The sequence below is a fragment of the Tiliqua scincoides genome, chromosome 3 (genome assembly GCF_035046505.1).
Source record: "Tiliqua scincoides isolate rTilSci1 chromosome 3, rTilSci1.hap2, whole genome shotgun sequence".
Taxonomy (NCBI): Eukaryota; Metazoa; Chordata; class Lepidosauria; order Squamata; family Scincidae; genus Tiliqua; species Tiliqua scincoides.
In genome coordinates this window covers 139,069,219-139,094,982 of record NC_089823.1, presented here as the reverse complement: position 1 = coordinate 139,094,982, position 25,764 = coordinate 139,069,219, and the positions used below count along the sequence as shown (strand labels likewise).

Here is a 25,764-nt window from a genome sequence, read left to right as displayed (position 1 = left end):
ATTTTTCAATAGTAAAGTGAATCAGAAAGAAAAGCCAATTATTACCTTGGCACAAGCATCCCATCTTCCCATATTTTCAGTGATGGCTATGCTAGATACTATGCAAAAGTAGCTGCAGCGTGGACGTGCATTTAAAGTCAGGCCCCGCATTTCTGCTTGTGAGATTCTCAGGTGCACCTACTGGAAACAGAATGCTGGACTAGATGAACTTCTGGTTAGATCCAGCAGGGCTCTTATGTGGCAGTGCCCTCCAGTCAAAACTCAAAAGTCATGCCTAAACATTTGGGGAGGATGCATGGAAGCACACACTGTAGCAGTAGTCTTATCCTCGCAGACTTGACTTGTAGCACAGTTTCTAAGGTTGGCCAAATGTTCTGAAATGTCTAGAACTGGCTAACACTGGAAGTGGAATACAGGACAAAGTAGTCTGGTGATGTCTTTTTCTAAGGTTCTATTCTCGTGCTTTTGTACTCAGCCCCTCTGCTGGAGTCCAGCAAACACTGTAAGCAGAGCAGTGAAATGATTTACATGTCTACACATCCACATGTATGCCTCTACTTTATTGTTGCCATGCAAGGCAGAACCCTCTCCTGCAATATGTGTTTAGCCAGCTGCCTAATCCAGAGAAGCTCTCTACAAATGGTGATTCATCAGTCTGATTTAGCTGAGATGAGGTCCATTTGCTGGAGGAATTTTAAATGATTTGAGCTGAGTAACTCCAAGGAAGCAGCTCAGAGTTGTTTAAGTTGTCCTATCAGATAAGAATGTACATGTGACACAAATGAGAAAGCTGCTCCAGGAAGCTTAAAAGATAGATTGCTTTATTTATACAAATCTGATTTTGGTTTTCTAAAAGGATACATATATTTGATTTTAAGGCACAATTGAAAAAGTGAAAGCTTTGGCATTACCGGACACTGCATTCTTTTAACAGACACACAAACATAAGTTGTCGAGCATGAGCCAGTCAAAACATATTTAACCATCTGCTGAACTCTCTCTCTCACTGATGGGAGCCTTACAGAGGACTTAACTTTGGCTGAATCATGTCCTCTTTCTGTTGAAATATGCACAATTTTTAAGCTCCTGCACACGCTCCATTGAAATGAATGAACCTTGCAGGGTTTGGTGGCTTGAATATGTACCAAGCAAACTGAGGCCTTCATATGAGCAATGCTTACCAGAGAAAATCTCAACCTCCTTCTACCAAGAAAGCAACAAGAAAATCAATTATTTGATTGCAGGAACTCCCCTATTTGCAATTTGTCTCATTTAACCTGGGGGTAGATTGCAAGGTCATGGCAATCCAATGTGCAAAGAAACATGGGAAAGCCTGGTTCACTTGTTATTCCTTATTGATGTAAGAAGCACACGAGTAGAGACTCCAGTTAGGTTGAAATTTCTCCTTAGACCGTAATGAGAATCCACCCAACCGTTCTTCAGAACAAATGGTTTTTGATTCAGGCACACAAATTACAAAAATGCAAAACCTGCCATGCATTTGCGCATACAAAAATCTTTTATAGTTTTCAAAACTAAGCTCTCTAGAATAATTTTGCACACCAAAAGGGCAAGAAGTTTTCAAAACAGAGACTATTCATGCAATGCAATCGTCTTTTGTACAGAGGATTTTTTCATCCGCAATAGGTGCAAACACCTGTTTGTGATCTAAATCTATCCAGTGCAGCTTCTACTATAGCAGGATTTCTTTCTGTTTTTAATATATGCTCTTAGAGAATGGACTATACCAAAGAACTGTATCAAAACATGGCACTGCAGAGGAAGAATCCTTTGCATGTTCGGAGTGTTGACACCATGTGAAATGGTACTATGATGTCAGCTGATATTGTCAAACAAACAGGAAACCTCAGGAAGCTCCACTTAATCATTTCCACCACACAGTTTGAGCAGGATCTTCCGGTAGTCTCCTGAAGTGTCGCCCTGGTAATAAAAGCCAATCCCCAAAAATTAGAAATGTGAACAGCACACCAAGAACAAATGTGATCTAGAGCAGTTACTTTCATGACAGAGGCCAACAAAGGAATCTCAGACAGGATTTGGAGGCAGATTTTTTCCTTGCGCTCAAATGTGCTGCTATTTCGCCACCATTTCATGTGACAAAAAGTCTACATGAAAAACAGCAGGTACCAAGCAGCTAAAATAAGAGCAACCTGAGCTGCCTCAACACCACTTGCATTTTGTTCACGATTTAAAGCAAAGGTGGCATGACTTTAGTTTTGCACTGTCTACTTTGCTCCCTCCTGCCCCCAAAATCCCAGTGACCTTCTAATGTGTTTTCTACAAACCAACAATGTATACTCAGGATCTCTTAATAGTTCAAGTCATAACTAACTTGATGGATTCTTGTCCCCATTTTTGCTGGATCGGACCAGGGGACAACCTAGTCCAGAAGTGTCAAACACGTTTCATACAGCAGGCCAAATAGCATTCATGATGCCTGCTGAGGGCTGGAGATGATGTCATTAAGCAGGAAGTAATGTCATTAAACAGGTCATAACCAGAAATAAGTACTTTTTCTTTGCACATATCCCAGGAACCAGCAAACAAAAATCCTACTAGAGGTTGGTCTGTGGTGCAGCTAGTTGACCATGATTTATCTTCCACTCACCTGTACTACATGCTTATCATAAATTGAATATGTTCACAGCACAGTGGCAAATAGCCTGCCTCAGTTAAAACTGAATCTCTGTTGAATTAAGCCTCTTTATCAGTGGAGGTTCCATTCCTGGACCCGCCACAGATACAGAAAACCGCGGATAACGAAATCTATGGTTCCCACCTTCATGTCCAGAGCTGTTCTGAATGTTGGAACTTCGGCAAAAACCAGAAGCCATTAAAAAAAAGGCTTCGAGTGGCATTCTGAGCCTCGGAGAGGACGTATGCAGTGGTACACGGCCTCTCCAAAACTTAGAGAACCTCCCAGATGTGACTGGAACCTTGTTTCAGTCACATCTGGGATGTCTGCAGGGGGGTAATCTGGGGGTTCGGCTTCTGCAGTGAGGCAAATTCGCAAATGGTTATCAGTCGATAAAGAGGCCCCACCTGTCGCTAGCCTTAGCCGGGCACTCACTCCTTCACTCTCAGCCACCACCCTCCTCATTTGCAATATGGGGATAATATATTTATTTAATCTATATTTGTATCCTGCTCCCCCCCCCCAAATATTTTATCATAGTAATCCTTGGGTTATCCCGCAAAGTAAGTGACTATTAACCCTAGCAGCCTGGGCATGAGTGGTGATGGTAAATAGCTACCTTAAAGCCACATGTGGTGTGAGCCTAAACTTGCTTACTCAAAAGTAAGACTGGTGGAGTTTAGCAGGATTTACATCAAGGTAAAGTGTACACAGGATGGTGGAACACTGGGAAGATTTGAAGAAGACACTTCCTAGGACACTGCTCAGTCTCTCAGCCACAATGCTATGCTAATTTATTCACAAAGCTCTCCATTCTCCCTGCCCCACACACACACACACTGCTTTTCACACCCCCGACTCTTGGTTTTAAAACAAAGGAGAAAACCATGGGTCAAAAGCATGTGTTTTGCATGCACATCCAGTTTGACCCTAAACTGGTGGGCAAGGACAGACTGGGAGTCCCTCCTCATTTTACCGTAATGTCCGTGTAGAGAGATCTGCCATACATCCTCTTGTATTCCTGCCGTATGTCCAGTAGATCAACCTCACTGCGTGATACCATGATCCGGATGAGAGTCCTGTCTTTGGTTCCTGCTCCCTGTGAAGAATACACAATTGGTCCAGAACATGAATCTGCATTCACCCTAAATGAATCACATTCACTGTTCTCTCAGATAAACCTGAGGCTTTATACGAATGAACTCGTCACTAGACTGAAAGTGAAACATTAAGTTTTACATGCAAACATGTCAAACAGGAACCTGACAGTGATTTTTTAGCTTGAAAACTGCTCTAAGCTTTGAGAAAGGAGAAGTGGAGACGGAGAGAGGAGACACTTAACACTTCCCTGTCTGCTAGTTTAGTTTGCTACCAGAATTTAAAATACAAACATGATTTTGAAAGCTTAAAGTGGAGGAAGCTGCTGGGAGTAATTTGAGTGGATCAATGGCAAAAGGTTAAATGCCCTCCCCCCTCCCCCCACTGCTTCTCTTTTTGCAACCAGAAGTGGCTTTTCAAGCTAAAAAAAAGCTCTGTGGATATGGATACAGGTATATGTCACTTAACAACAGGGATATGTTCTGAAGAACACACGGTTAGATGATGATGTGTGAAGATTCTTAGTCCACATCACCACCTAGTGGAACACTCTGGTACAGCCTATTGCTCCGTACAAACCTTCATTATAACCTTATGGAACCGCTGTCATATATGCACTCCGTTGTTGGCCAGAATGTCATTATGCGGTGCATTCCTGTATAGATATTCATATGCAACATGTAGCTTGATCCTGAAAAACCTATCATCCTTGCTCAGATCTACATCCTGACAGAGCAGCAAACCAACAAGCTTTTTCCCTCCTTAGGGGGCGAAGCCACTTGAATATCTGAGCACATGACTGCAGAGAAGCCAAGGCAATTTTAAGTTACTTACCTTCATGGCCTTGCACAGCCTCTCTGCGAAGAAAGCGGGTGTATTCTTCAGACATTTAACTGCAAAGGAATTTGAGATGAAAGGTTATTGATTGCTAAAAATAAACCATCCATTATGTTTGCACAAACTGAGAATTTCTGATAGTGTTTTGATCAATGCACAAAATGCATTTTCTATTATACTATACTCTTCTAATAACCTTGTGCTGCAACAGTGTAGTCTTTTAAGCGGAGAGGGCATATACTTCAAGATAATCATTTATATTACACTTCTGAATGTTCAAAGCACTTCATATACATTACCTTGTGAGTCTTAAAACAACTATTAAAGTCAGTTGGTAGTAATATTATTCTCCCTGCAATGTGGGAGAGAGATCTGACAAAAGTGTGGCCTGCCTAAAGAGATGATACATGAATGAGGGACTTCTTGACTGACAGTTCAGTCTCATAAGTTGCAATCCTATACCCCTTCTTCTGGGAGCAAGCCCCACTGAACACAATGGGACTTACTTCTGTGTAGATATGTATGGTAGATTGTAACAGTAGATTGTGCTGTTAGCTGCTATGCTGCTCTGCCCTGCCCCCCTTCTCACCCAGTTGCGTACCTGCCATAGACTGGGACAGGGCAAAAGTCCCAGGCTCCGGCCACTAGGACCCTGTGGAAGCCTCTCTGAGGCTCCCGATGGGGGTGGAAACTGTGCTTCCAGAAAACCAGAAGCACAGTTTATAGCATCAGGGAACCTCCCAGATGCTTTCCTTACTTGGGTGGAGGTCATGCAAGGCTCCATGAGACTTTGGTGAATGGAGGGCGGATTTCTGCACGGGGGGGCAGCGATAGCCTGTGGGGGGCATCATCGCGGAGCTTTGCCCCGGGGCGCAAGGCTGCGGAGGGCTGTGGCTGTTCTCACTTGCTCCCTAAGACAGCCCTCAGGCTGAATGAGGACAGCAAGATGGAGGGTTGGGAGGTTTGGAACAGCATACAAAGTATTCTTGCTGTTTGATGAAACACTACAGCAAAACAAAGAGACTGGCTCCAGTTTTGATTCTCTGGACATAAAGTGACAAGAACACAGTTTTGGCTTTCTATATGGTCAATGAATCAATCCCTCAGAGCCTCTATCCCACAAATGCTCACATGCAGAATTATTCAGTGTGCTGACATTTGGATAATTTGTTCCAAGGAAAGAATCTGATGTTTTTATATAAAATTCATCATATCCCACATCACATAAATGACCAAAGCTTAAGACTTGACAATAGGTTTTGCAAGAGCTGAAGGTGGAATGACACATGCATACTATGTATTCACATTCCTGTCTTATGATGCTCTCTGGTCAACAAGATTTGCAGGTCTCTATAGTGCTTCAAAAATCTGTTTAATCAGAGATGCAAGTCGGATAAAGGAAATAACTGCACACATGATGAGGAGTGATGGCTCTATCGTACTAACTTCAGCAGTCTCTATCCAACCCCCCTACTCCCAGAAAAAAAACAACGTATTGTTTGTCTCTTGATTAAATGGAAACAAAAGTAAAAAAAACAAAACCAACTTTTCAGAAAAATGTGCAAAGCACAAAAATATCCCACCAAAACAGAGATCATCAAAACTACATTGTCTACATTGTCTCCAACTGCTTTTCTTAACTCTCCTATGGGCCAATGAATAACACCGGAAAACACACACCAAACACATACCCCATTCCAAACCAAAAATAAATACAGTAAATCTATCTTACAAATGGTAAGCACACAGTCATGCAATCCAAAGAAATATCGAGACATTTTCCTTTAGCTTGGGCATTTCATGGAAATGGGGGGAAAAAATCAATGCAAATGTTTAGTGTACCCTTAGATGAGGAACGCTCCCCTTTAATAGCAAAGCATTGATCATGTTCATGAACAAGGCACACATTTCACAGCAAGACCAGCTAATGCAAAGAAATGAATATAGCCACCCACACTGCAAAAGAATAACGTACGGTTACAATACATACAATTCTGGAGGTTTTAATGAAGCCAAAAAGACCAGGGTGCAAAAGGAGTAAAAGCCATTTTACAGATCAATAGACAACATATGCATACATAATACATACTCAGCTTATAAATCCAAATAGATAATGATGTAAAAATCCTGATAGATATGAACGCCTAGAAATGAAACTTCTAGATCCTGTTTACTGATAATCAAAGGAAGATTCATTTGCAGGTACTCATGTGTACAAGTATGCCCTCTTATCCACAGGGGTTCCATTCTGGAACCCCCTGCAGATAGCTAAAACCATGGATATGGGCGAATGCCCATCCCTGCAGTCCCAGGGGGTCACCCCCACCTCCGGAGCATCCTCTGAACTTAACAGAGGCTGTCCATTCCCGGCCTCTGCCAAGCTCAGACTGAGCTCTGAAGATCAAAACATGTGACTTCCTGTATCACAGAGAAACCGGAAGTTTTCTTAACCCCAGGTACACCCTCTCCGGAAGTGAGGGGAGCTCACGGGGACTTCTAAGGTATTAAAAAAGTGAGCTCCCCTCACTTCCGGAGGGGGTACACGTGGGGTTATGCATGCTCACGGGGGTGGACCCAACTGCGAATAAGTGAATCTGCAGATATGGGATCTGTGGATATGAGGACCCCCCCCCCCAAATATGATCTGTGAAACTGTGTTATTGGATATTTCCCTTTACAGAAAGGTAGAAATGTTGAAAAGAGGTATATAAATACTGTTAATAATAATAGGAATGAAAAACAGAGAATATGATTAGAGCTGTTGTGCCTAGTATTGTTTTCCTCTGATCCATTTAAGCCATTTCTGCCCTACATTGCATGCATGTAACAGGGACCAAATGTGTACACCTGAGGGCTGGGCAAAAATGGGTTAATAAGGGAACTTAATCCCTGACTTGCTGGAAAATTGCAGAACTATTTTTTCCAGAGACAGCGCATTCCAGGACAAAAAGGTATGTGTGAATTTTTAGCAAAGGACTTCCAAACAAACTCCACCATAAAATGCTATGACTGTTTGAAGAGATGTACCCACCTACTGCCAGCATCCCGTGTTCAAGGTCCCCAGACATCTCTCTGGCTATGCTCTTCTCAATGTCACGGTTACACATTCGCTGGTACTCACTGAAAACTGTGGAGAGAGAGAAAAAGAATAATCAATAAAGACACTAGCAGATGTTGGCACTAGAAAAGCTGGCAATCTCCACCCTGTTACGTCTTGCACAATGGAGACATCTATGCTGGGCAAGTACAGTTTTCTCTGTGACTACAATTATATGGTACAAAAACGCCAAAGTTCTCTGTTACAAAGATCTTAAAGAGGCAGCAACTGATGCCTGATGACCTATTTTCTGACCCCTTAAGAAGCATGGTTGCTTTTATTTTGTACTCTGCCCTGTGTATTTCAGTGAAAGAATATATGTACATTTAAATGATAATTGAATATGCTAGTTTCCAACCAAGAAGAGATTAATGTGAAGGAACTAACAGCTATGGGGCTTGCCAGCAGACCACCTTGGATGGTGGGGACATTGGCCCACTATTCCCCACTCTCTTCTCTAAATAGCCCTCTGACAAAAGCAGTGTCTGATCAGGGTCTTAAAGGCACAGAAGTTTTTTTTCGCTCCCAGCATTTGGCAATCCTACTTGGTCAGATAATTTCTTGGGCCAGCCCATCCTCTTTAAAGAAACTATGAAGAATATTAAAAGGCTTCCTTTTTTATCTGATTAACAGCCCAGTCCTATGCAGTGGGTCTCCTGCTGGAACTAGTAATCTGGTGGCAGAGCATGCTTTATGGCATCGCATTCTGGAAGCATGCATGGCTTATTTAGAATAATTGGAAGTAGATAGCAGGTGAAGCTTCTTGCTCTGTTACAACCTTATTTTACAGTCACCAAAAAGGTCTCTTTTTATTGCAGGTACAGATCACTTCCTGGTAAGGTTTAGGCTGGTTGCGACTTCCTACCTCCGCAGAGGGGGGGGGACTGTTTTCTATGGTCCGCCCCCGGAGGCTAATGGATCCTGAAGGTTTCCTGAGGGCTCTGGGGGATTTTCCCACTGCCGAGACTGGCACCTCTTCTGAGGCCCTGGTTGACCTCTGGAACAGGGAAATGTCCAGGGCAGTGGATGAGATTGCTCCGGAGCGACCTCTGCCACGTTGCAGACTCGGAGCGGCTCCTTGGTTTACTGAGGAGCTGCGAATGATGAAGCGGCAGGGCAGGCGTCTAGAGCAACGGTGGCAGAAAACTCGTGATGAATCCGATCGGACACGGAGTAGAGCTCATTATAGAGCCTACTCCGTGGCGGTGGTAGCAGCGAAGAAATCATTCTTCTCTGCTACCATTGTGTCTGCTGATAGCCGTCCGGCAGAGCTGTTCCGTGTGGTGCGGGGCCTCCTCCATCAGGCCCCGCCAGTGGACCAGGAGGAATACACGGTCAGCCGCTGTGACGTGTTTGCGCAACATTTTGCAGATAAAATCGATCGCATTCGTTACGACTTGGATGCCACATTGACAATGTCTGATGATGTCCCCCTGGCAACTGCTTGTCCAGTGTTGTGGGATTCTTTTCAGCTTGTGCAGCCTGAGGATGTGGACAGACTCCTTTGGAGTGTGAGGCCGTCTGCCTGCCTGTTTGACCCTTGCCCAGCTTGGCTGATAAGAGCTGCCTGGGGTGGACTGGCTGAGTGGACAGGGAGGGTGGTCAACTCTTCTTTGGGGGAGGGGACGTTGCCACCTGCTTTGAAGCGGGCGGTGGTTCCCCCTCCTGAAGAAGCCCTCCCTGGATTCCACTGTGTTGAACAACTATCGGCCAGTCTCCAACATCCCGTTTCTGGGCAAGGTAATTGAGCAGGTGGCGGCGGCCCAACTCCAGAGGGTCTTGGATGAAGCGGACTATCTGGATCCTCTTCAATCTGGTTTCAGGCCAGGCTTTGGGACAGAAACTGCCTTGGTCGCCTTGGTGGATGACCTACGCCGGGGACTGGACAGGGGGAGTGCGTCCCTGTTGGTCCTGCTGGACCTCTTGGTGGCTTTCGATACCATCGACCATGGTATCCTTCTGGGCCGATTGGCCGAGCTGGGAGTTGGAGGCACTGTTTTGCGGTGGTTCCGCTCCTACTTGGAAGGTCGGTCCCAGATGGTCGTGCTGGGGGATGCCTGTTCGACACCCTGGCCCTTGAAGTGCGGGGTGCCGCAGGGTTCAATTCTGTCCCCCATGCTATTTAATATCTACATGAAACCACTGGGAGAGGTCATCCAGGGGTTTGGAGTGGGGTGTCATCAATACGCTGATGACACCCAGCTTTATCTCTCCTTTCCTCCAGACTCCAGGGTGGCGGTTGAGGGCCTGGAGCGCTGTCTGGAAGCAGTGAGGATCTGGATGGGGGCTAACAAGCTGAAATTAAATCCAGACAAGACAGAGGCTCTCCTGGTTCGGAAATCCTCGATGCAGGTGCTGGATTATCGGCTTGCTCTGAATGGGGTTGCACTCCCTCTGAAGGAACAGGTCCGCAGCTTGGGGGTCCACCTGGACTCGCAGCTGCTCCTGGATTCCCAGGTGGCGGCTGTGGCTAGGGGGGCCTTCGCTCAACTTTGGCTGGTGCGCCAGCTGCGTCCGTACTTGGATCGTGCAGACCTGGCCATGGTGATCCATGCTACGGTGACATCAAGGTTAGATTATTGTAACGCGCTTTATGTGGGGCTGCTCCTGAAGACGGTTCGGAAACTGCAATTAGTGCAGAATGCGGCGGCCCGTGTGGTCACTGGAGCTAGGCGGTTTGACTCTGTCAGCCCGCTTCTCCGGGGGCTACATTGGCTGCCCATTCGCTTCCAGGCCCAATTCAAGGTGCTGGTTTTGACCTTTAAAGCCCTATAGTGCTCTGGGCCAGGCTATCTTAGATATCGCCTACTCCCATACAATCCGGCTCGTCCTCTCAGGTAATCAGAGAAGGCCTTTTTACAAGTGCCGCTGCCTAAGGAGGTACGTGGGGCGGCGGCAAGAAATAGGGCCTTCTCAGTAGTGGCACCAACGTTGTGGAACTCCCTTCCCCTTGACTTGAGAATGGCTCCCTCTCTGGAGACTTTTCGGCGAGGCCTGAAGACCTTGTTGTTTAATCAAGCCTTCTGACTTCATGGCCTTTTTAACATCTTTTATACATCTTTTAGTTGCTTTTTACAGGCTTGATTCCTCTAAGTACTGCTGTTTTATGCTCTTTTATTCTGACTTTTATCTGACTACTGTTTTTATGGGTTCTGCTAATGTGTTTTTTAATGTGTTTTTATCTGTTTGTGAAATTATGTTTTAATCTGTTTTATATGTTGTTAGCCACCCTGGGTCCCTTTGGGGAGAAGGGCGGGATAGAAATAAAGTTTTTTATTATTATTATTATTATTATTATTATTATTATTATTATTATTATGTAATTACAGACACAGGCTGCAATTCTATCCACACTTTCCTGGGAGAAAGCCCCACTGAACACAGTGGGATTTACTTCTGAATACACATACATAGGCTTGCACAGAAATTACCTGCTCTCAGGTGAGCTCTACTTCTGGCACAGAGAATTGCATTGAACTTAGATTCATCAGTCCCAAGTCGATTCTCTCCAGCGGCATACAGAGCCTAAAAAATAGCCATAGGCACTTGTTATCCAAATAGTCCAGACTAGCAGCTTTCAGAATTTTATCTCTGGATTCTCTGGACAAACTCATCTTCTTCTCAGTTGCTAAATCTTCAATGGTCTGAATACTTTGGGCCTATGACTTATCATACACATCTCTTTGTTCACCTATACCACTTCACGAGTCTCAGTCAGCCTCCCCTCTTCCTGTTCCTCAAGGACAGGGGTGTCCAAAGTTTTTGGCAGGAGGGCCACATCATCTCTCTGACACCGTGTTGGGGGCCGAATTAATTTACATTTCAAATTTGAATAAATTTACATAAATGAATATATTAAAGATGAACTTATATGAATGAATGAAGGTCTTGCAGTAGTTCAAGGCCTATAAAAGGCCTTGCACAAAGCAAGGCTGGCCTTTCCTTTCCTGCTGCTACTGCATCACAGACATGAAACAACAAGCAATGGAAGGAGCCCTCATCCCACAGCTCACTTGAGAGGCCAAACAGTTGCCCTCACGCTGAGAGCAGTTGCGTCGGGCCAGTGTGGGCTCCAACAAATCTCTGGAGGGCCAGAGGCTCATTGGAAGCTAGGGGCTCCCTGAGGGCCACATAGAGAGGCCTTGAGGGCCGCAAGTGGCCCCCGGGCCGGGGTTTGGGCACCCCTGCTCAAGGATGTTGCAAGATATTCCAGGATGCTACTCAACAACAGAAGCATAATGACATGGGAAGTTGGGCCAAACATCAATGGGGAAATGGGGACTTGATGGGGAGTCGACATGGAGCCATCTTCGCCTTCAATGACACCATCACGTAGCTGTATCTCACTGACTGCAAGACCAATTCATGGTTACCTGGCAGAGAAGGCCAACTGAAGCAGCAGCTATTAGGTCTGCCCAGAAACTTTTTTTCTGAGAGCACTGCCACCTGAGGATATGGCATTAACACTGTCCTGATTGGGTTTCTGTTGCACACAAACATTTTCACCACGTTTCAAGCCTGTCACTACCATACTTGTGAACTGCATATTGAAATCTCAGTCTTATTTTTATTCACTTATTTTATTACTGTATTTATATCCTGCATTTCTCATCAACTCAAGGCGGTTTACATAGGCAGGCAGACCATAAACCCCATTTTTCAAGTGGGGTTTTTATAAGTGTTATTCCATGAGAGATACTCATAGAACCCTCCACTTCTCCAGATGTTTTCCTTCATAGTGCAGTCTCATCCTGACTGCACAGTCTTGTACCCCCAATCATTTGCCTCCCCAGTTGATGCCACCAGTGAATTGTACAATGCTATTCAGAAACACTCAATTACAGTATTATTATTTATTAAACTGTCAGTTTGAAAAACAAACAACTGTCAGAACATGGTATCTTCTGTGAGATTTGAAATCTGGAGAAAAGCCAAATTCCCCCCTCTTAAAAAAAGTGAGGAGGCGATAATGTACTTCCCCATCAGTGTAAACTATTTCTGGTGAAATTGATGAGAAGTCTGCCTCAAAAATTAGATTGTAAGACAATCTGGTAAAATAAAACTATACAGTGTCAAAATTAATAGTTGCTTTAGATTCCCTTTTCATTAAAGGAATAAGTATTTAAAGGAAATAGAATCACTGCAAAGGTTTTTTTTGGGAGGGCAGGGGAAGGAACTGAGAACCCATTGAGAACCATTTGACTGTGTTGATCTTTTAAAAGTTAGTTTCTCATGTACTTCCCTGGGACCTCTTATACTTACCTGAACATCACTTTGGACAACTGCCATGTTTACATTGGTGCTTTCATCTCTGTTTCCCTGAAAGAATTACAACAGACTCAAATCAAATCAACACACAGCACTGCCAAATAGCTATTTCAACTATGGTAAGTTAATGAGGTTGTTGGTCAAGCAAATGGGGCAATTTCCTTAAATTGCCTATTTGTCATTCTGCTTATTTGTTTGCTGTTGTGTTTCAAAAAACCCCTATGTTTCTTTTCACAAAGAGGAGAGGAAAACATGAGGCATGCTATAATGGAATAACATGTTTTGAAAACTGAAATATAAGAATGAAGGGTGGTTCAATAATTCTTAATTCTCCATTTGAAATTTGAATCCTAGCTTCACCTCACATACAACTAGCTTTTAATTGAAGAGAACATGCCCTTTCCAAAGTCTGTTAAATCAAGGCCATTAAATCATTGAACACAGGGCAGCATACATGGCTTTCCCTCCCTGTAGGGTAGCCTCACACTCATCCAGTCACCCAATGAGCTTCATGGGTGAGTGGGAATTTGAATCTAGGTCTTCCCAGGCCTAATCCAACATATTCTCAATGTTTGTTATATATGATATAAAGTCAGCTATGTACCTTAGCACAAGAAAGCAAGACACAGTAGTCAAAGACTCCCAAGACTCTAGGGAAGAGGAACAGGCTAGCATGAAGGCTATTCTTTGAAAAGGTCAACAGGCATGTGGATGTGGGAGAACCTGTGGACATTATATATCTGGACTTTCAGAAGGCGTTTGACACGGTCCCTCACCAAAGGCTACTGAAAAAACTCCACAGTCAGGGAATTAGAGGACAGGTCCTCTCATGGATTGAGAACTGGTTGGAGGCCAGGAAGCAGAGAGTGGGTGTCAATGGGCAATTTTCACAATGGAGAGAGGTGAAAAGCGGTGTGCCCCAAGGATCTGTCCTGGGACCGGTGCTTTTCAACCTCTTCATAAATTACCTGGAGACAGGGTTGAGCAGTGAAGTGGCTAAGTTTGCAGACGACACCAAACTTTTCCGAATGGTGAAGACCAGAAGTGATTGTGAGGAGCTCCAGAAGGATCTCTCCAGACTGGCAGAATGGGCAGCAAAATGGCAGATGCGCTTCAATGTCAGTAAGTGTAAAGTCATGCACATTGGGGCAAAAAATCAAAACTTTAGATATAGGCTGATGGGTTCTGAGCTGTCTGTGACAGATCAGGAGAGAGATCTTGGGGGCGGTGGTGGACAGGTCGATGAAAGTGTCGACCCAATGTGCGGCGGCAGTGAAGAAGGCCAATTCTATGCTTGGGATCATTAGGAAGGGTTTTGAGAACAAAACGGCTAGTATTATAATGCCGTTGTACAAATCGATGGTAAGGCCACACCTGGAGTATTGTGTCCAGTTCTGGTCGCCGCATCTCAAAAAAGACATAGTGGAAATGGAAAAGGTGCAAAAGAGAGCGACTAAGAAGATTACGGGGTTGGGGCACCTTCCTTATGAGGAAAGGCTATGGCGTTTGGGCCTCTTCAGCCTAGAAAAGAGACGCCTGAGGGGGGACACGATTGAGACATACAAAATTATGCAGGGGATGGACAGAGTGGATAGGGAGATGCTCTTTACACTCTCACATAATACCACAACCAGGGGACATCCACTAAAATTGTTGGGCGGGTTAGGACAGACAAAAGAAAATATTTCTTTACTCGGTGTGTGGTCAGTCTGTGGAACTCCTTGCCACAGGATGTGGTGCTGGCGTGTGGTGCTGGTGTCTGGTCTAGACGCCTTTAAAAGGGGATTGGACAAGTTTCTGGAGGAAAAATCCATTATGGGGTACAAGCCATAATGCGCAACCTCCTGATTTTAGAAATGGGTTATGTCAGAATGCCAGATGCAAGGGAGGGCACCAGGATGAGGTCTCTTGTTATCTGGTGTGCTCCCTGGGGCATTTGGTGTGCCGCTGTGAGATACAGGAAGCTGGACTAGATGGGCCTATGGCCTGATCCAGTGGGGCTTTTCTTATGTTCTTATCCACAGTGGGAGAAAACAGACAAGAGAGATGTTGTGGATTGGAAGGAAATCTGGAGGACACCTCTTGTCAGTTTCAATTTCCTTTAAAAATATGAGATGTAGTCCTGCCATGATTCAGAGTTTGATTTTTGCTGAATCAGGCCAAGGGCCATCTAGTCCAACATTCTGTTTCCCATTATGGCCAGGCAGATGTCAATGTGCAAACATTTTTGTGATGGTTCCCTTGTGACATTCAGCAGAAGAGTGAAAAAACATCAGTGTCCATACAACAGAGGTCCTACATAAAATGGCCATCTCCTTGTGAGACCCAACTTCTGAGGAATCCATCTGCTAACACAACACACTGTTTTCTAAAGAGAGGGTAAGAACTATGGAGCCAGACAAGCCTACACGTACCTGAGCAAGTGAGATTAAAAGCCTCTGGAAGTGTCCAGATGTGTCACTTCTAATGGCTTCTTCCAGAGTTTTCTTAAATTCTGTAAATTATACACAAAAGGAGAAATGATTGGCCTCTCGATGGCGGGGGGGGGGGGGGAGAAAAGTGTGACCAGAGAGAATCCGAGTACAGAAACTAATGTATAAAATGATGCATTATTTGCATGCACAAGCATGTGGGTTTTTAGGAGGGAGTAGAAACACTGGCAAAAAGAAAGGGAGAATGCACAAACCCTGACACTGAAAAATGTTAGCACGCTGGAGTTTTTAAGTTCTGGCTTTGCTTACTAGGCAGCTAAGATTTGTGGTTGCCATCAACCCTTCCCTATCAAATTCTCACTTTTGTTTTGAAAGTACGACCCAACACACCAGCATGCTCAGGATGGATGTAAAACTACATTCTTGTCAGTGTAGTCATTCAGCAATCATCAACATTGGTGGTTATGATCCATTTAAAGAAGCAATTTGCATCACTGAGCATAAGCTGATAGTTTTTAAGTCATGGCTGAGAACAGCAAAAGCTTCTGAGGCAGCAAAACTCACCTGTTTTGTAGGCCCTACTGATTTCCCGAATGTGCTCATTGCTGCGAGATGCCAGGATTTCGATCAGGCAGGCTTCATCAGTGCCAGCACCCTAAAAAAGGGAAAACAATTTTATCCCCGCATTACTAAGTAGGTGCAGTTTGTTTGGTCTTTGCCCTCCTTTGAAGCTATGAGAGCTCTTAGGTAACTGATGCAAATCTTTTTCAGGGTATAACGGGAAAAGATGAATCCTTACTAAGTTTGCAATGTTTCACTGATTAATTAGTCAATCAATTGAAAAGCATTTTGACTGACTAAAAAGGGACTGCATGGACAAATGTGATTATTAACCAAAGTTGGGTTCTTTTTATAATCTCAGGTAAGTCACTAGGTATATGAAAAAGAGGCTTATAAAATGTTATACATAACAACATCAAATAAATAAAGTAGATGAATTGTACCAACCAATGTGATACCAATGGATTGGAAGAGACCAGCATAAACTGAAGCACACCACAGGTTCAGACAGCAAGATCAAAAAACACTGCAGCATTACTAGAGCTCCCAATTTCGGCAATTAACACAACCTGCAAATGCCCTGGACTCCAATTACTCTACCTCTTCAAGCCTGATCTTGCACAATTATGGTGCTTCACATAGTGAAATAACTAAAAACCCATGCCCCAAAAAAGATGCAACAAATTTATACGTGATGCCAGGGCAAGGGAGGACAGGGTAGTAAGAGGTGAATGCAAACCAATCCAATTATGCATACTTGGGCTTCATTTCAAATAAATATGTTTATAGTCACTATTCATACCTGCATTTAATCTGCAAAGAAAAAAATATATAAGAAGGGTTTGAAGGAAGAACAGAGAGATGGCACCACATAGAGGTTCAAAGAGGCTGTGCAAATACCAACTACAATTGTAGGTTTTGTTTAGTCATACATACAAACCTTGATAGACTCTTTTATTTCATGGACGTCAAACAGGACAGGCGTCTTCATCATTGCCAAGATAGTCTTCTCAAAGTTGCCCGAGAGCTCAGACTTCAAGTCCTTGATCAAATCCTAGTTTGAAAAAAAAATTTTTTTAAAGCATTGTAGCTGTGATACAGCTAGTAAAAGAAAGTTCAAGATTCGCATAAATTTATGACAAATCTTCCTGGTCAAAGTGTACTAATGGTCTGAGGGCCCAATCCTATCCAATTTTCCAGCACTGATGCAGCCATGCCAATGGGGTGTGCACTGCATCCTGCAGTGAGAGGGGCAATCATGGAGGCCTCCTCAAGGTAAGGGAACTTTACCTCAGGCCTGCATTGCAGCTGCATCGGAGCTGGAAAGTCGGATAGGACTGGGCCCTGAAACACCCTTTCCTGAAACACATAGCTGGCAAAACCTCAGCATGAAGATAGTTCCACAGGCATTAGGATCATTTATTATTGTATACTTTATTTATTGGGTCCCTCTGGGGAGTAAGGAGCCTTGGGTCCCTGTGGGGAGTAAGGCGGGATATAAATAAAGTTAATAATAACAATAATATTTATAAAACAAGCGCATATCATAAATATTTGTTCACATGGTACCATCAATGTCGATAGCACTTTCTGGACTAGCACGAGGAAGAAAATGACAGGTTCAAAATTATTGACAATCTAACATTTCAAGGGGGAAGGGATAGGAAGCCAACAAAAGGAGGGAAAAGCAAGGCAAGGGTAGCAGGATGAACATTTGAAATAACATGGACTTTAGACTGTATTTGTTGGGGATAAATTACAATACGAAAGCAAATTTTATGGATAATGATTCTTAAATAATAAAATAATAATAATGAAAAAGAAAACAAGTTATATGAAACTCTTCTGCTGAAGAGTTCTAGATGTTACCAAACTTATTTATATATTTCTTATTTGGGGGATCACAGCAGCACCAACATTGAGAGAGAGAGAGAGAGAGAGAGAGAGCGCGTGTTTGTTTGCCATTACAGTTCTTTTAGGACTTGCCTTTCCATAAGCTGTTTTGAATGAGAGCATAATCTGCTGCCTTTGTTTGTTAGAACGACTTCCAAGACAGTCAATTATTGCCTGTTCATCAGTTCCTGCATGTAAGAATATCAAACAATTAATATAGCCATTCTCAAAGTACTTCTGTTCTAGCCAACTTCAGCAGAAGCTAATCCAGGGGTTCAGCTAAACTGTAACCGTTCATCAAAGAACAAATAATAGCTGTTAACATAGTTATATATTAATAAACTATTACATTGCTTTGCTTTCAATGGCATAAGCATCCAAAAAAATATCCTCATGCATTCATTATGTTTTAGACATACAGCAGATATAAGCTTTTGACACTGATTGACTGACTTCGTGTGGTACCAGGGAACATTCAACAGCATTCCAATTGGTCAAAAAACCAATTTAAGAGAAAGTTAAGAGAAAGTTGGACAGTTGGCCAGAATTAAAATCTCGCACAGGTTCTAGAGAGTAAGGCGTAGCTTTGTGAATGAATTTACAGGGATGCTTAAGAGAATAAGGACGCAATCCTAACCCACTTTCCAGTACCGATATAAGAGCAATGCAGCTCAGAGGTAAGGGAAGAAACATTCCCTTATTTTGAGGAGGCCTCCGTGACTACCACCCAACATTCAGCACACATATATGCAACATTGGGCAGAAATGGCTTAAGTTACCTACAGACACAAACCCAACCTGCCATACTTTATAACATTTATTTGAAGCAAAGTGCAAGCCAGACCTGGATCTGTAAGAAAACGAGAGTGATGGGAGAGAGGATGGTTGCCCCAAGACAGAAACAAAAAGTGTTTCTCCACCACTCACCGAATCCTTTCATGGCTTTCCTCAAGACTTCTGCATCTCTAAGGGCATCAAATCCTGGAGCATCACGGACTGTGCCTCGATTGCCACTCTACGTTGCATCAAGAAAAAAAATGCAATAAAAGTTTTTCATTCTATGACTTTTGGAAAAGACAACCTAGAATCACTAAACATTCTGGCAACATACAAAAAAGGAGGACGAATAAAGTTTTACTTTTTAGAGTCATAAAAACTCTCATCTTTCTTAGTGATGCTACTTGGTTAAATAAACTTTTAATGAAATAGAGGAAACAGAATTACGTGTTGAAACATGTCCGTTTAGTGTTTCACTGAGAAGTTCCCATAGCCTGAAGATATGGTAAAGGTGAGAAGTTTGCTCACACGTCTGGTTCAAAGCAAAAATAACCACTTGTCCTTGATTCACAATCATATCACTGTGGGCAGAACCATCTGCTTGGCAGCAGAAAAAGGGGCTGGGGGCTGAACTACTGCAAAGTGGCAGGTGGAGGGCTCAACCTGTATGCTTGTGCACACAAGCACCAAGCAGTCAACAAGGGAGTGGTGCTGACCTGTCCCCCTGCCTGTCACCTTTCCCTGCAACTCCCCCAGATATGTCCCTCACCAGTTCACCATTCTCCCAACTTGCTGCTCAAAGCAGCCGTTACTGTCAGCCACAGGGCTTGAGCAGCCCCAGCTGGAGTTCTCAGACTCAATGCATATTATCAAACACCTGGATTTTGCTCTATTTCCAATTGGAATAATAAAAACACAAGCAGTAATGCAAATAGGGGTCTCTTACCACTCCAGGTGTAATTGTGGGCATTGTAGGTCCTGGATAGGATGGCACTGAAGGATTAACAGCTGGGCCAGGAGGATAACTTGGCATAGGCTGCTGCCCTGGTGGTGGCATGGGCTGTTGCCCAGGATATGGCACTGGCTGGGGCTGCTGTCCAGGCGCTGGCATGGGGCCACCTGGATATCCTGGGTAAGCTGGCATTCCTGATGGTGGGTTTCCTCCTGGAGGTGGTGGGTACATTCCATAAGATGATTGCTGTCCTTGTGGAGGTTGCCCAAAGCCTCCTGGTGGGACAGGGGGATAGCCACCAGGGGCTGGAGGATACATGCCCTGTGGCACGTTGGCACTACCAAATGTTCCTGACATGTTGGAAGCCTGCAGTGGTAGACAGATTGCATGATATGAGCAAATACGTATCAAGTAATAATACAAAGCATTGATAAAGTGCTTTCTATAGTGTTCAGAGCACTTCGCATATTTTGCATCAGCCACCCTTTCAACAACCTTGTAAAGCGGGTCAGTATTATCATCTCACAAATGTAAGGGTGGTGGTAGGTTTAGGATGGAGAGGGCTGTTTTCCTTTGGTCACCTAGTGAATTCATGGTAGAAGTAAAATCTGGACTGGGAACTACTTGGTTGACAGCACAACCACCTCCACTACGCTATTTTTGTCCATGCATACCTCCACATTATTCCAAATAGAAAACAGAATCATATTTTTCAACCAACTGGGATAACACAAGGAGAGCCCTGCTGGATTAGCAGTGAAACATCATCTAGTCCAGCATCCTGCTCCCCACAGTGGAGTTGCCTCTGGGAAGCCCACAAGCAGGAGAGAAAGGCATATGTTTTGTTTTTGTTGGAAATCACATTGTTTTTGTTGGAAATCTTCCTCTTACAAGAACCAAGAGACCGTTCCTTCATGTGGCTCTTTAATGCTTATTCTGATTGGTGGCAGCTCTCCAGGGTTTCAGAGAGAAATATTTTTCCAGTCCTATCTGCAGATGCCAGTAATTGAACTTGGGACCTTCTGCGTGCAAAACACATGCTCTGCCACTGAGCCATGGTCCTTCATGAGACATAAGGAACAACAACAACAACACACTTCACAGACAAAAACAGAAGGAAAAACACAGACCATAAGAGTCTGCAACCAACCTCAGTGGAAATGGTGAGATCTATTACGTACAGGCCGTGCCTCATTATCCACTGGGGTTCCGTTCCAGAACCCCCAATGAATTAAAAAAAAAAATCAGTGGATACCAAATCAGTGGCAAAATAACTTTAAAGACCCACTTTCAGGTTCCATTGCCGCCCCAGAATGCATTGGTGTAGACGCTGTACCGCATTCAGCCACTAGATGGGGTGAATAATGGAATCTAATGGAATTATAATTATTTAATAGCGCGAAGGTATGAAATTGGATTTTGGTGCTTTTTTTCCTTTTTACAAGGCATTTAAAGGTGGACCATGGTGTCAGCAGTGAGTCAGATCAGTGGATACCAAGGAACTACCTATATAAAATGAAATTACTCACCATGCCAGCCATGTAGTCTGTATTAAACTGGTTAGCATAGTTCCCAACATTTTCCAGCCCAATTGGAGGTGGAGGATTTGCAGGATAGCCAGGAGCACCCCAGGGATTGCTGCCTGCAATAATAACGTTAAAGACAGTTTCTATAGACAGAACAGCTGGATTTCAACTTACAAGTTGGATTTCTATTGCAAATATCTATTTTAATTAATTAAAAACAGTGAGCTGGCAAAAAACAGCTATTTTGACAGCCCTCGATGCAGCAGTTCCATCCCTAATTCCTATCCTGAGCTGTTTTTGTTCCAGCTGTTCCTCAGATCTGGTTTTATCTTCAACACAGTCACCCCATCATGGATGCACCATCTGGAGCAGTAGATGTTCCAACAGAATCAGCAGGCTCATTAGTAGCTATGCTAAAATCACAGACACATTTCAAAGGCCAACAAGTGGTCATCAAATAGAATACATTACTTATAAACGCTTTCTCCGTAAGTTTTTTTAAATACCTCTCTATAAGTACGAGAGGTATTTTAAATACCTCTCTATAAGTACCTCTCGTATTTTCACTACACAGATTTTCAAGTATCTGTATATTATGCACAGATTAAGACCATCCCCATTTATCCATATCAAGAATTTTTATATAAGGTCCAGGAGTGATGGAGGAAAAAAGAACCAAGTCTCTTGAGTAGGCAAGATCTAGCTCCCATTTTACCCAATGGGCACACCTCCAGAGGCAGAAAAGGTGATGAAGGATGTGTACACATGCACAAGCACATCATTTGTCAACATTCATATCACAAGTAATAAATGCTGCGCCACTTGTGTAGCCACTTTCCTCATGTTGACAGTAATATGGCTAACTGCATATTTATTGTACTATGAGTGCAATACACCCTCCTCCATATAACCTAGCAACTGTTATCCTGCATATGCCCGATCTCGTCTCATCTCGGAAGCTAAGCAGGGTCAGGCCTGGTTAATACCTGGATGGGAGACCGCCTGGGAATACTGGGTGCAGTAGGCTTATACCATAGTCTTTCGAGACTGAAGGTTGCCCACCACCATATAACCTGCTTTGCTTCTCTGACATCGGCCTAGCCCCCCCGCCACCCCATCTCGGCAGATCTCAGACACACATGGAGTCCAAACAATTTACAACAGGAACCAACACTGCTGTGACTGGTTACAGTGGTTACAATAACTCCTGCCCACAAGGCTCAATATACAGCAAAGATCTGGCTATCTTTGGCTAAGGTCTGTTGCAAGTACTCTAGCCAGTCAAAAGAACTGAGTTTTACTATATTGTCCACTTTTCAGGTACGCCTGAGGTTGGCTGGAGCTCTGCTGCCTTGATGGCACAAGGGAGACGGGGCAGTGTAGAACATCGCACAGTCAGTATCTCACAGTTGCTTGCAGGCTTTGCTCACCTAGTTCATATTGTGGCTTCTTCTACAAAGCAGCCCCTGGTCCCCATCCTGGGCTTCCCTCTCCTGCTCTAAAGCGGGAGAAAAAAGTGTGGTGTTTGGCTGCCTGGCCATGCCTGGCAGAGGCATCAAAGCTGCCTGCATCAAGCATGACCTAAGCCAGGATAATCCCCTTCTCCATGCTTCCCACTCCTCTTATGGAGCAGGAGAGGAAGCGTGGGTCTTAACTCTGCTCACCAGAGGCATCCAGGATGCCTCCACTGAATGCAAACAAAGCTTGCTCAGCATCCTTGCCAGAGGAGACCAGTTATCTCACCACAGCAAGGATGGCAACTGAAGTTGTGGAAGCCTGCATCACAGAAAAGTTGAGCATTGCTCCTTTAATACTGAGTGATGCCAAGTAAAGGAAGATGACTAGATTCAAGGCCAAACTGATAAAGAAATGGTTTATGTACATACTGTACAGTCATTCCAAGCGAAACCATAGAACATGACAGAATATGCCAATACCAGCATCATCATATTTTCTGCATATGAACATATATGAAATTGCTTTCCCATATAGCCTAGTGCAATCTAGTCTGCATCACCTCCAAGGTCCCTGGAAGGTGAAATCTGTCTTTCCTGGTACCTGAAATTCCTTAAACTGGAGATATCAGGGAGCATAACTTTTGCATCCATCTCTACTCAGATCTCTAATCCTAAGTGAAAGGCAGTAAGTTTACCTGGAGCAGCAGGTGGATACCCACCAGCAGGAGGATAACCTGGGTAACTCATTCTGCAGAACTGAAACAAAAGAGAGATTTCTTGTTATTGCATTTAATGTACTGCAGCTTTTTAAAAACATGAAATGAAATCGCAGGCCGTCTTTGATCCTCAACACCATTATTTATTACATTATCTCACCCCTGCTCCAACAAGGTTAGGTTTATGAGTACATGCACTCTCCCATTATCATCACAACAACCCTGTGAGGTAGGCTAGGGTATGAGACAGCAACTAGCCCAAAGTCACCCAGTAAGCTTTGTGCCTATGGAGATTTGAACCCATGCTTCTCTGGTCTAAGTCTAAATATTGTTTAGATAACATGTGAGGGGAAGGCTTGGAGCACCTCACACCATTGTCCACACCCAGACTGCACATCTGAAGGGCGACCAGAACATACTGTATACAAGAACATCTGTAACCCTGTGGGGACTAGCTTGGACTTATTATCTGAACTGGCCCTGAGCCTTCCTAAGTATGCAGCTTGTATCTTTCAATAGTAATGTAAAAAGTAATCCTTACTTCCAGATACAGAAGTTTTTAAGACTGAGGAACTTCAAGAGCACTGCCTTACAAAATGGACAAATTGACGACTTTACAAGCAGTGAATGCATTTATGATCAATTGGAAGCCACTTTTTGTTTTCCTCCAGGAGAGAGAAAAGAATGATATGTGGATTTGAATAATAAAAGCAAGTACAATTAATAGTTAAGATGTACATGCTTGTTGCATGCATGGGTTATGTTTTCACCTGCCCATGTAAACAGCATTGAATGATCACATCAAGATAAAATACTTGGAACAACCTTCCTGTTTCTTCTGTAGTTAATCATTCTTCAAGGATGGTTGATTCCATACAAAATCAGATTATTAGATCTCATAGCCTTAAAACAGTTCACCTTTCCCTAGGAAAAAAGTAAAGACACTTCTGCTTTGGGCCACACCAGACTACAAACTGGAGCAACAAGAATTTGTGCACATTTTCGTCAGACACCGCCTACTAGAAAAACACATTGTAGGAATCTAATGTTACCTTTCCTACACACCAGGAAACGGAGACAGCACACTCACCACATCTGCTCTATTCATAATGCAAGCAAATCAAAGGGCGCTCGTTTGTCTTGCTATACTTAGGTTCTTCCAGCTCTAAAACTGTTAACACCGTTTTATTTCAGGTTACATGCCAATTGCTATAATACGCTTATTCATTCCTACTAGCTGCTGAGTGTTAGTAACTAGGTACTTGAGGGACACAAGAGAAGAACTGTGCTGGGACTCAGCGGGTGGAAGCGTTGTTGATATAGCTGCCTACCTGATCGTGGAATTCATTTGGCTAACAGAGTAAAACCAAAGTCTTCTGTTATGTCAACTTTCCAACCCTTCATTGGCTCCAGGAACTATACAAACATTGTAGGACTGTACACCACAAGTCAGAAGTTACACATGCATAACATCAGTGGACTTAGCAGAAAATTCAAATTGATCCATAATGGTATTTAGAGAAAGATGATGGGAAGGATCAAACAACTATTTTGAACCCAGCTGCAAAATTTATTTCAGAATGTTATCTGGTCTTAGTCTAAAAGCTCAGGGATTGCTATGGTGGAGTGATGTGGATACAACATAACCCTAACTATGGTTATGATAAGCAGCCTGCTGCAGGCTCAAACACTCTCTCTCCCACTTTGCATGCAAATCCCCCTCTCCCTTTCACATTTTTCATTACCCAAGATGTAACCTTGCATGTTAGAACTGTACTACAGTTAGCACTAACCAACACTGCCCCATAACCAGGATTTGCAATCATCTACCATTGACCCTGGGATGTGGTACAGACCTAAAGGATGTGGTACAGACCAGGCAGGAGGTCTGGTCTAGAGGGTAGAGCCTCCGTCTGCCTGAAGATAACATCCACAAGGTCGCCAGTTCGAGGCCACCGGCAACGTGCAACCTTGAAGCAGCTGACAAGCTGAAGCCAAGCTATTCCATCTGCTCTGAGCGTGGGAGGATGGAGGCCAGAATGTGAAGCCAGATCGGAATGAAACACCTGAATGTAGTGGTTCTTGAAAGAAAGAACCTTCTTTCAATTGTAAAAATCCCTATTTAATAAGGGATTTAAATAAGCCTGCCTATGTAAACCGCCTTGAATAAAGTCTTGAATAAAGACCAAGAAAGGCGGTATATAAATACCTGTTATTAATTATTATTATTATTATTAAAGAATGCAGCTGATTTGAACATGTCATTCTTCCCTCCCCCAGCACTGATCAGATTTTACTTACACCAAGCCTGAACAATTTGTGACCCACCAGCAATGCTGTGTGGCTGGCTGGCACCCAGGGTGCATTGACGTAACCCCTATGCCATTTAGACACCCCCACCTCTGGAATGGCTCTAATCTGGAGCCAAACAAAGGTACGGGCGGATGGGCCTTTCAATGCTTCACCTGCCACTCTAAACACTCGGGCGGTGAGT

At 43.7% G+C, this 25,764-nt stretch overlaps 1 protein-coding gene across 8 annotated transcripts in view; it reads right to left on the bottom strand.

Annotated features, from left to right (window-relative positions):
* Window positions 1-804: 804 nt before the first annotated feature.
* Window positions 805-25,764, bottom strand: part of ANXA11 (annexin A11) — a 72,000-nt gene continuing 47,040 nt past the window's right edge. For 6 of the 8 annotated variants that reach the window (XM_066620746.1, XM_066620747.1, XM_066620751.1 and 3 more), the window contains 15 exons: window positions 24,096-24,194; window positions 23,250-23,310; window positions 21,101-21,213; window positions 19,566-19,937; window positions 18,770-18,857; window positions 17,936-18,030; window positions 16,890-17,003; window positions 15,953-16,043; window positions 15,371-15,450; window positions 12,951-13,007; window positions 11,120-11,213; window positions 7,623-7,718; window positions 4,589-4,647; window positions 3,633-3,755; window positions 805-1,941 (listed from right to left, as the gene is read on the bottom strand). In XM_066620746.1, the coding sequence (XP_066476843.1) occupies window positions 1,882-1,941; window positions 3,633-3,755; window positions 4,589-4,647; window positions 7,623-7,718; window positions 11,120-11,213; window positions 12,951-13,007; window positions 15,371-15,450; window positions 15,953-16,043; window positions 16,890-17,003; window positions 17,936-18,030; window positions 18,770-18,857; window positions 19,566-19,937; window positions 21,101-21,213; window positions 23,250-23,310; window positions 24,096-24,122 (1,530 nt within the window). In that variant the 5' untranslated portion in view covers window positions 24,123-24,194 and the 3' untranslated portion in view covers window positions 805-1,881. The remainder of the gene's footprint in view (window positions 1,942-3,632; window positions 3,756-4,588; window positions 4,648-7,622; window positions 7,719-11,119; window positions 11,214-12,950; window positions 13,008-15,370; window positions 15,451-15,952; window positions 16,044-16,889; window positions 17,004-17,935; window positions 18,031-18,769; window positions 18,858-19,565; window positions 19,938-21,100; window positions 21,214-23,249; window positions 23,311-24,095; window positions 24,195-25,764) is intronic. The other 2 variants (XM_066620753.1, XM_066620754.1) reach the window with 1 other exon arrangement.